The sequence below is a fragment of the Lagopus muta genome, chromosome 20 (assembly GCF_023343835.1).
Source record: "Lagopus muta isolate bLagMut1 chromosome 20, bLagMut1 primary, whole genome shotgun sequence".
Classification (NCBI taxonomy): Eukaryota; Metazoa; Chordata; class Aves; order Galliformes; family Phasianidae; genus Lagopus; species Lagopus muta.
Window position 1 is genome coordinate 3724600 of NC_064452.1, and position 11736 is coordinate 3736335.

Sequence of the window (11736 nt, forward strand, 5' to 3'; positions counted from 1 at the left end):
AGCAAGACCCCTCACCTCCACTGCCAGCCCTTACATGAGGTCTGGGAAGGGGTGGATCCTGGCTTTGCCCCTTCTGGTCACTCAGGTGAATTGCTTGCACCTAAGCTCCCCTGGGTTGGCCCTGCCCTCCCACCAGGTGCTCAATTACTGGTTCAAGATGTGACTTAGCATTGCCACCACACAAATAACAACAGGAAAAAAGAACATCGTGAAAAGCATTAAGAACACAACCTATGAACTGTGACTGTTGTCAGATATCCTACTTACCAAGTTATAGTGCAAAGATAACTTCTTGCTTATGGATGGACATATAGACATACCTAAAATACTACCTCCAGAACAAGCAGACATGAATGCAATACATGAGAAAAGACTGAAATACCTTATTTCACACACACAAAAAAAGATGACATTATTACCTATATAACAGCATTAAAAATGACACACATTGGACACAGTATGTACCTTGCACTTTATTTCTGTACATCAGGTCCCTAAAACTAAACCCAAACGTATTTACAAAATCCATATGTCAATATGCATTAGCTTACAAAACACCACGTTACATACAGGGATTGTTTTCCAGGCTGTTCCGTTGCCATTTTCCCCTCTTTTACAGGTGTTTATGATTTTTGAGAGCATTGCTGGGCGCTGATAACTCTTGCTAAGGCCTGAGACTCTCAATGCATTAAGAGCTTAGGAGTTCATTCTGATCCAACTGCAGAGGGTAGGAGCTGCCTGTGGGAGCATTCTCACCTGAGCTGTTCAGTATTCCTATAACTCCCCAGAATCTTCAGATGAAAAATACTGAAGATAAAGCTGGACTGATTTAGACAAATTTAATACTTTGACTGCACAAACTGATGGAGGGTGTGCATCAAGTGATCCATTAATCCATTTCAAAAGATGTTCTACTATAGCACATAAAATGTATTTTATGAAACCTAAAAATAAATAGGAAACTCTTCTGTACAAATGTCCATGAAGCAGCGGATTTTCCTCTTGGTTGAGAAACCAAGAGTTTTTGTCCACTACAGTGACATTAATCTTCTTCTTTCTCAATGTAAGATTTAGCACCAACACGTGCCATCTGCCTTGCCAAGTACCGGTCCCTTGCTGACATGACAGTCTCTTCATTGCTCCGTTTGGCAAATTTGCTCATGCTCTCAGCTGGTTTTTGTGTCTGTTCTTTCTCCTCTTTCTCCCCTTCTCCATCCTTACGTTTCTGCCCAGACAAATTCCCAGAGCTGGAGCTTTTCTTCTCATCCACCTCTCTCTCTCGTCCCTTTCTCTCCTTTTCCAGATCAGTGTCATCTTTTTCTAAAGCTGCAGGACTGCTTTCCCTCCTGTCCCTGTATTTTTCATCACTACTAGCTTTCTCTCTCCTCTCCTTTGAACGATCTTCCTTCTCTCTGCATTTCTCCCCTCTCTCCTTCTCTCTGTCACTGGATCTATCTTTACCACTTCTTATTCTTTCTTTTTCTCGTTCCTTGTCTGAACACTTCTCCTCTCTCTCCTTTGCCTTCCTCCATTCTCTACCATGTCCCTCCCTCTCTTTTCTTTCCTTCTCCTTTTGTTTATCATCTTGCTCTTCCCTTCTCCTGTAATAGTCTTTACCAGTGTGATTCCCATATCTGTGTCGCTCTTCCTTTTCCCTCTGGTGATCCTTTTCATGGGTCCTACTTCTCTGATAGTCTTTTCCCCTGTACTGTTCATCACAGCCCTTTCTGCTTGGTCTGCCCTCTCCCTTCTTTGTAACATGGTTTGTCTGGTCTTTTGTGCGCAGCTCTTCCTCCGCACTGGACGAACTCGGTGACCTGGAATGCCTCTGGCTCTTGTGATGTTTAGTCTCCTCCTCGCTGCTCTCAGAGGAGGCTCTCCTTTTCTTCTTTTTCAAACTCACTTTAGCAGATTTATGTCTCTTCTCATCATTACTATCACTTTCTAAGTCAGTATCAGCATCTGGATTATCTTCTTCTTTAACAGAAGGTTTGAGCCTTTGTCTTTCATATGGGCCTTTGCTCCTTTGGCTGGATTCATCATAACAACTGTCAGATTTATCTTCCTTTAACCTACATTTTTTATGTTAAAAAAGAAGAGAAAAAAAAACAACATTACACAGCCAGAAATCTCAGACTTCTCTATAGGTTGACTTCCGATCAGGACTTCAACAGGACTGTAAACAAAAGATGCAGCTGAAAAAGTCTACGGCAGCAAATCTATTTGGTGCTCAGGTTCCAGGAATCTAGCATAAACCATTTCTATTAGAGATCTGCATCTAGTTCATTGGTGAACGCAAGCTGATGGATTTATCTAAAAGAGTGAGTAAGGTTAATATCTGCAGTCTCTATCTAAGGAACAGAACAGAGATTTGCATTCTTGTTTAAGCTTTCTGGCAAGCGACACATTTTTTCCTCTGTATTTTTTCCCCTATTCTTAACAGATAGTCAGAGAAGAAGCAGGTTGGATGTTTCAATGATAGAGGCAGGAACATAGCTTCCGTAAGTAGATTTTTAATCCAGTAGTTCTGAAGATGTCATTCTTGCAGCTTAACAAAAATCAGTTCCTTTTAGCAGCTCATAGATTTGTACATAAAAAAGATGATCCATGAAGGACAAATTTTGGCACTAGGCAGAACAGGTTATGCTCAGTCACACTTTCCTGACTGGTAAGGAAATACATGTTCCATCACACACAAGCTCTCTTAACCAGCTACAATAACAATCTGTGGTAAATTCTGATGGATCAGCACACCACCTATTATTTCCAATGTGTGGCATATCCTTATAGCAAACAACCTACAATTCCTTTATTTCACATAGCCAAGTAACTGTGAGCACATTCTTCATGTAAGGACTTTCTTTCTAACCCACTCTCAGATTCAGTACAGCTTTTATGAAAGCTGCATTTTCTTTGTGATAGCAAACACTTACTCAGTGAGATTGAGGTCTGCAGACCATCCCAAGTGAATTTTAACCTGAATTAACTGTTACAAATGGTCATTTGTTGCATATAATGAACACATATTCCCCTTCAACATATTCATCTACAGGACAGGATTTCACCATCTCAGCTACATAAATAACTTAGCCTCATCTCATTACTTTGCCTTGGACTGTGTATATATTAAGATCTTAAAATTCTCCATCTGAACATTCACAGTTTATTTGATTCATTTCCTTTTACCACAGCATTAGCACTGAATTTGTTTATTTTTCATGAACCTGCAAATGTGGAATGAGTATAAAGTCATTGTTCCATGTTTTTTCCAGATGTTACTACCAAAGTCATTTCTCTTTGATTTGCTTCTCTGCCCATTATGTTACCTTTTGCCTTCCTCGTGATCCAACACACGCAATTTAATGCAGATTGCAAAATATTATGCAAACCAAAGTAAATACAGGTAAGAATAATATGAACTATTACAAGCATGACAGTCTGCTGACACTTTTTAACTTGTCCTCCAAGTTTTTTTGTCTTATCATCTATACCACTGATGATCACTGGACATTTTCCAAATAACTCAATTAAGCATCTGTACCAACTAATCACCCAACCAGTGTGTTATAGCATTCCCTGTCTAATTCTTGCAGTATTTCCTTAAGTCTGGAACCACATCCAAGCAGAAGCTGTTTTATATCTGAAGCCCTTCCGAACCGCATCATACCTGGCTTCACGGAAGCTGCACTTTGGCACCTCTTCTTCCCCTACCCTCTGGTTTAAGAGATGTCTGTAGAACCCACTGAGGTCCTTCTGTTTGGTCACATCCAGGTATGCTAAGGGGAAAAAAGCAAAGCTAGATTTACTGTGCTGTAAATACTCACGAGACACAACTCACAACTGGTAAAGATAGCAACAAGAATGCTATCTTCATCCCAAGAGGTTTTTAGCCTGAACTGGAATGAGCTCTGAACAAAGTGATCTGACTTCATTGTAGGCCATGCTTGAAACAGCAGACTGAAACAGATGGCCTTTAGAGGTCCACTCCAACCTGAATTATCTTATTCTAGATGCTGAAAATGCAAGGTTACACCTCAACCAATTCTACCTTGTTTGTTATTCCACTATGTATTCTAAGTCCTATTTCAATGACTGTTCAATAGATCCTACATAATATGTGAAGTTAGAGAGTGTGAGCATCACTGTACCCCAGGCTTACAAGTCTTCCTTCAAAAACTGACACTTTCTCAAAAATTAAAACCCCAACACACAAATGGAGGAGCTTCCCGTGTTCCTTCAGTAACCTGTACAAGGCAAAATAACAGATGGGAAGTGGGATCCAATTCAGTATCTGCCATCTGCTCCTCTTTGATATTTAAACCGTACCAAGGCTCACAGAAAGACTGGATGACAGTACTGTCTGTCATTACAAGGTCATACTTCTAGGTGGAATTCTGCTGCTTCAGTGTTAGTCTCACCCTCCAGAGCTGCCTCTCTTCTTTCTCTTTCCTCCTCCTCAGCCCTCTCTTGCAGCTTCTTCTTATAGGCTGAAGTCACAAAAGCCTCTTTGTCAGCAAATTCTCCTCCCTCCATTTCACGCTCTTTCTGAATTTTTCTTTCCATTCTTTTTTCTTGTTCCTTCTTCCTAATCTCAGCTGCTTTGAGGATATTGTGGATGTATCTGGGCTAAAAGAGAAAGGAAAAAAAGGTATGATGCTGAGAGATAATTAAGGTGACTAAGAAAACACAATTTGGGACTGCTGGAGATGTTGAAGGGAGTTTCTAACAGAAACTAGTCCAACACATTCTTACGCTGACAACAATCTTACATAAACTGTAATTCCCTTTTAGGGAGATTAACAAATACAGAAAAATATGCCATATATTGTAAGCGAGGTGAGAAACTTACAGTCTGCTTCCAGAGAACCACTGGATCAAGGACTCTGAAGTATCTGACTGACTGAATTCTACCACAGTTGCTGCACATTACTACCTTAGGTAACAGCATTTGAGCACAAAACTCGTATGCCCCATTACAGAATCCATTCAGCAAAGCTTAAAAGTTAAGCAGTTAAAGTTACTCCAAGCACAGATAAGACAGAGCTCAGACACAGAGGACACATTTTCCAGCACTGACCTTTTTTTCGTCTCTCCCTGATAACAGTCTGGCACTACTTTCTTTCTTCTTCTGCTGCATCTCATCATAGATACTGTCATATTCATATACTGTAGCATCTTCTGACAAAGCCTTCTGAATTTCCAATTTTGTCTAAATCAAGACAAAACAAAACAAAACACGTGGGGTGGGAACTGACACAAGAATGAAGCATGAAATTAAAGGCAGTAATTTCCTAATCTGCCACAGGCACGAAGATCCTTCGTTGCACCTCACCTGCTTCATTGCCTGCTTCTTCAATGCCTCTTTCTGAAGACTTTCACCAACGGATGGCTGCAAGAAGAAAAGATTGCAGAAATAAAATTAATCACATTGACACAGCTCACAACTATATATAAGCAGTTTCTTTCTATTAGGGAGTCTCTCACTTCAATACTATTTGTCTGCAAGCAAGAACAACTAGAAATTCATTCACTTGCACACAATGGATCTGCCTCTTTCCTGGGCAAAGTACTGCAGCACTTCAACACACAGGTCTTGCATAAAAGTGGTGATGGATTTAAGAACACAGTTTTAATGACCAGTTTGCCTCAAAAGCCACGAACAATTTGATGTCATTTCACAAAACAAGCGGTCTCAGTTAAGAAACACCCAGAGATCTGTGGAAACTGTTCTGTCCCAACACCATTCTCCAACCACCACCAAAAAACTCAGGAAGACGACCTGTCCCCCACAGCAGCACAGGTCAGCCTGGTGGTGTGAGGAGCTGGCACATCAGCAGCCAGACTTTTAGCCAAGGCCAGCTACAGCCAATGCTGAAACAAATTCCTAAGGCAGGATGATCACCCTACACATTCTCATCAACCCTAAACTTCTTTTAGTCGTTGCTAGAATAAAAGTAAAACACAGAACCCCCCCCCCCAACCAAATGAACCAAACTTGGAGTTACACCCTCCTGCCAATTTATGTATCAAAATCATTTTAATGTTCTCACGTATTTATACTGCAGAATACAGAAGGATGAATTCTCAGCGATGTTATAATTGTATTTCCAATAGTCTGTGACAGTTCAGTGCTGCTCAGAACACACTTGCACATATTGGCTCAGAGAAGCAGCAGTGCTGAGCAGGCATTCTTACTGACAGCAGAATGAGAACAGCATTCAGAGCAAGAACCAAACACCCGAAAGGATTTGGCAAGACTCTGAGTTGATCAGTATCATTAGTTCTGTATTTTTAACAGCAAGAATGCTGCTGATGGGAGCAGCATGTATTTCAAGCACTCACGTTTAGCTGCTCAGCATTAATATGCTGGAAAACAGCAGTATTAATCCTCCCATCCTCCCTAAGAAAAAAAACTTATCTGCTACTAAAAACGTTTTCTCATCACCATACTTTCTATAAACACATGAACAAACCAACCCTGAGTTTTAGTCAGTTTTGCCTTTTAATTAGTGCTGAACTGGCCCGCACATCTTTCCTCAACCAGTAGGCAGTGCTGTTTATTAAGTACATTCACTATAAATGAAAGGGCTTGTTTCCTTGTGTCTGCCATGAAGGTTTGGGGCAGATGGGAGTGTGATGCTCACCCAGCTCCAGCCCCTGCTCTCCAATGGTTCTGGGATGCTCACGTTGGCAGCACAGGACAGTACTGAGCCCTAAGGAGTCTCTGCACGCAGACAACAGAAAGCACAGACTCCACTGAAGACAGAACAGACCCTGCAGCTGTATTTACAGAACACCAAAATATCTGGTGACCAGAAATACTGCATAGACTGTTTTCCCTGTCTGCCCACGTGAGATGAACGAGTTGATCTGCAGACACAAAGGCAGCAGTAACAGACAATCTCATTATTGCACACACGCCTGTAAGGAAGCCCACCTGCGATATGTTTGCCTCGAATGGCAGCAAGTTTACAACAAACACCTTCCCTAAAGGTTTATGGCTGACAATTTCCTGTTGTGCCCTGAGCTCTGATAGATGAGAACTTCCTGTTCTTTTGTATTGTTTTTACTTATCAACTGCCCATTTATTAAAGGCCTATAAGCTCAGCGATCTGTCTCACACTTGTACTGCACTCAAGCTATTCTTCCAAAGCACAAAGCTTGTAGTTTTAATATCTGCTGGAAGGAAAAGATATTTTAACACTCTCCTGTAAAAGCACACATGCAAACAAACAAACTTCAAAACGAGACTCTGAAGTCTACCTGCCCTACAAGGCCAGGGCAGAAAGCTCTGATGGGAACAAAAAGACAACAAATATAACAAAGGGCCTCGGTCTATGAGCACTCTCACTGTTCTCTCCCATTTCTTAGAGGAAAAAGAACATGAAAAATAAGTCCCTATGGCAGTCAATCTCCTTGGCACACACTCCCAGCTTCCAGCAACCCGCAGCAGAAGATTTCCCGCACAGGAGGATGCACCTGGGCCACTGCTGGACACCACGAGCATCCCTTTGTTTGACTCATCCATTTCTGAGCCCATTTATAGCTCTGGCCACACCGCAGCGTCCCGTGGCAATGGGTTCCACAACTGCATCACACACTGTGTGGACAAAAACAACTTCCTTTTGTTTCCATGAAACCAGTTCATTCCATCCTACGTTCTGCTGCTCATATTATGAGAAACAGCAAACCTGCTTTACCTTCTCTGAATCATTTTTGCTTTTCCGTGCTTCCTCCACACTCACTTCTCCACTTTGCTCAGGGATCTCTGCCACAGCCCCTCAGTCTGTTTGCTCTTGTGCTGCATGAACCCCAGTCCTTATCACTACTCAGCACTTTTTTTTTTCCAGACATTGCATTTTTGGGCTTTTTTGGAAAGGAACTGTAAGCAAGAACAAAAATGGGTTTACAACCCAATGCAGTTTTCTTTTCAGTTCCAGTTTCTTTATGTTTGCTCCTCCTTTCTTTTGGGGGGTCACTAAAACAAGCCAGGCCCTCACCAGCCAACACTCACAGAACATTCCCACTGCCACCACCGTGCTCCCCTGCACTGAGCACCCACTGCAGTCTGTGTGCATTTTGGTTTTTATCTACACTGCCATCCTGAAGCAACAGATCAGTTCTGAAGGTTGCTTGGTACGGTGCAGGTAATTCTAGTTCAATAAACAGACATTTTAATGCTGCAAAATGAGTCTCAACTTCCAGAGATACTCCCAACTAAATGGTAAATGAAGAACAGAACGCAGAGCAGCGCACAGGGGGAAGTGACACAGTGCTTCTTGAGACACAACGTGAATAAGGGGGTAATATGAGATACAGCATGTGAACAAGGGGCTGATGTTTGTGGAGAAAATGAACAGACCACAGGCAGCAGCAAACCACAATGAGAGCTCATTTCTCACATCTCCCTTTGCTGATGCATCACCTGCTCTCCACTAAAGGCTCTCCGCAGGATGACCACCTTCCCTCCATATCTAAAGACAGTAACAACCCCTGCTTATGAAGGCAAATAACTCAGAACCAGGGCAGCCAGGAAGAACTGCAACCACCTGCTTCGGTTGTCCCATTCAACACTGATGAAAAATATCTCAAGAAGATTTCCATCCAAGATGTTCTGCTTGCTATGAACTAACCCAAGAACATCTTCATTGCTGGCTAACGCCCACTGATGTACTTTGCCACAGTCACATTTTAAACTCCTGCAGCAAAGGTACAGGCAAAGCCTTAATAAAATACACACATAGCATTAAAAAAAAAGGAGGCAAAAGTTTGGTATCTCATATATAATCACAGCCCAAGTCAGGTGTGCAGATTTCCCAGCACAAACTTTATTAGAGTTCAGTTAAAAATACATAATCTCCAGACGTTTGAGATGTAGTTCTGAGTGATAAGCCAGCAGACAGGAAATGAAACCCCTCCCAAATGCAGCTCCTTATCTTGAAAGCTCTGAAATTATTATTGAACTAATAAAGTAATTTTGCTTTTTTTAAAAAGTGATCCTTTTTTGATAAAGGCAGTTATGAGATTATTACATTTTGCTGGGGATGTACCACACCAATGCACAGGACAACTTTTAGGAGTCTTTATAACAGACTGGTAGCGAATGTCAGCTTTTCTGACAGAAAAAATACTTGATCTGTTACATACAAGTTAGCTGGCAGCACCATACACTGTTACTATTACTGTTATTGTAATTGTTATCATTCATTATTTTACTCCGAAAATTAAGAAGAGAAAACACAGAAGTGAAAAACAAGTCACCCCCCAGCCAGGAGGGTTTCCAGCCCTACCATCTGAGGTATAATGACAACAACCCATCATCTGAAGCTCATTCTTGGGCTCTGGAAAACACAGAGTCCATTCCTGGATGTAGAGAAAGACACCAAATCCCAAACTGCCACAGAAAAGGAAAGTACTGCTGCCCTGGAGGGCAGTGCATCCTATCGTCCCTATCAGCTGTGCTCAGAGGAAAGTCTCTCCTTAGAGCCAAGCTGGCAGCTATGAGCTGAAGCAGAGGAACACCTCCACACGGTGCTGAGGATGCAGCTAGGTGAGGTGAGAGATGGCATGTCAGACATGTTCACATCCTCTGCACTTCCTATAAGCTGCAGTTTCACATTCGAGGCTGACTGGAGATCACTGGGACGCCCTCAGCCCTCTCATGCACTGTACAAAGGCAGCTCCAACGCCCTCAGCAGCAGCAGATGGGATTCAGCCTCTCCCAGAGGTTGGCCATTGTTAGATTTGGGCTTACTGTCACAAAACGTAAGAGCCACCAGTTCATTAAAAAACATTTACGATGTTTGGTTATAGGAATTAGCAACTGACAAATTATTTGATGCTTAATTAGCACTGTTCTTTGCAACTACACAATCAAAACAATGTCTTCTGGGCTTTGGGTAAAAAAATAAAGTATAACACGCACGTAATGACATTATGATCAAACTATCACAGACAATTTCTGATTGACACTAGCCAGTAAACTGCAACCTCATCTCCAGAAACAGAGAAAGAAGTTGCAACCTTAGCACTTATCCATATAGAGACAAGTCACCTCCACAGCTCTGAGTTCCTACCCTTTACCCATAGACTACAAAGCTACTGCCTTTAAATTCTTCAAAACTTCTGGTTAAGAACAGGGCTATCTGTAAGCACCCAAACAGCCTAAATGCTGAGCCAGTTCTTGGGTGCACCCCATGCAGCATTCCATCCTGAAGTGTAATTTTTAGAGTGCAGCCCCCTCTACTGGAACAAGCAGGAAGTTAGTATTTTCATTCTAACACCTTAAAAGCAAATAAAGACTACATAAAAGAACACTATGAATGTCATGCAGTGGAGTCATACACCTCCGAGCACCAACAAAGCGTGTGGTCACTGAAATCCTGCACACAGTGTTATCTCTTATTAGCAGAATTGAGTGCTTTGAGAGCTACGTATCATCCACACCCAAATGATTGTCTCTCAGTACCATGGCCATGAGCAGATGTGCACATTAGGGCAGTAAGCAAATCACTTACAGAATACAGTGCAAGTATCAGAAGAAAACTGTTGAACTGACCTCATCATCAGAGTCATCTGCAAACACTGAGAGCTTGTTGGAAGCCAGATTCTTCTGCTGCAATTTCTTGGGCATAATAAGCCCATACCTAGGGAAGAACGCTGAAAATTAATTTTCATGCTATGTACACATAGCAGGTTTCAAAACAGAGCTCTGCTATTTACAACTCTAGAAACAGAAGATGAGCAGCACTATAATGTATAGAGCACAGCTCAGGGCAGTGCTGATGGCAGCACAGCCTGCCAGCTTCTCCCACTGCCACCATCAGCCTTTTTCCACACAAAGTTTAGGGATAAAACTACCCATCTTCCTAAATTAGGCCACAAATACCCTCTTAAATGATTTTTCTTTCTTCCTTCCTCAGGGAAAGAAGAAACGATTTTAACTCGCAAAGCACCGACCCACACCCAATGCTCTGTAGACACACTTTTGGACAGCAACGTGCACTACCAACGTACAGGTGCAGCCGGGGCAACCAGCCAGGCCCTGCATCCAGCTCACATCACATCACAAGGCAAACAATCAGCCAGGCCCTGCATCCAGCTCACGGCCCAGGGCGGCCCTGGGGCAGCCCAGTTCTGAGGTGGCGGTTGGGCCGCGCCGGGAGCACGGCGGTTTCTGTGCGAATCCTGAAGGGATTCTGCTTCGTTGGAGTTAAAAAGTCCCCTCAGCGCCGTCGCAGCCGCCCCCCGCCCCTTCCCACGTGTAATTTTTGTGGTTTTTTTACTTTATTACGAACACAATTTTACGAGTTTTACATTCAGGCCAACGCGGCGAGGCCGCTGCCCGCCAACAAACACCTATTGGGACGACCGAGCGCTCCGGTAGCGCCAGCCCCAGCCGGAGGCGAGGCGGGACCCGGCTCGTGCCCATCCTCGGCGGCGACCCCGTGGCGCCCCTCGGTTACCGCCACCCCGCCGCGGCCCGCACTCACTGCTTGCTTAGCGCCGCCATCTTGTCCCGGCAGCCGCTGGGCACAGCCGCCTGCTGCTCCGCGGCCGCAGATTCCTCCTGTCTCTGCTGCTTTCCACTCCCTTCTCTCTGGGCGCTCCCGCCGCGCCGATCTCGTTTTTTGCTCCAGAAGGGTCGCGGGGAGCGAGCGGGAAGGGGCAGAGGTAGGAGATGAATTTTGTAACAGCGGAATGGCGAGTGGCGAAAATGCCGCTGCGGATAGGCAG

The 11736-nt window shown here is 43.4% G+C and overlaps 1 protein-coding gene across 2 annotated transcripts; it reads right to left on the minus strand.

Annotated features, from left to right (window-relative positions):
* Nucleotides 1-453: 453 nt before the first annotated feature.
* NSRP1 (nuclear speckle splicing regulatory protein 1) lies at nucleotides 454-11641 on the minus strand. Of its 2 annotated transcripts, none has more exons than XM_048967277.1 (7): nucleotides 11493-11641; nucleotides 10559-10646; nucleotides 5333-5389; nucleotides 5078-5209; nucleotides 4419-4626; nucleotides 3668-3776; nucleotides 454-2072 (listed from the first exon to the last, which is right to left on the minus strand). In XM_048967277.1, exons 1-7 carry the CDS (start codon nucleotides 11510-11512, stop codon nucleotides 1043-1045), a joined length of 1644 nt encoding a protein of 547 aa, XP_048823234.1. In that variant the 5' UTR covers nucleotides 11513-11641; the 3' UTR covers nucleotides 454-1042. The 2 variants fall into 2 exon arrangements, with proteins under 2 accessions (XP_048823234.1, XP_048823235.1); XM_048967278.1 differs by lacking the exon at nucleotides 11493-11641 and adding an exon at nucleotides 11017-11187.
* Between the last annotated feature and the right edge of the window lie 95 nt (nucleotides 11642-11736).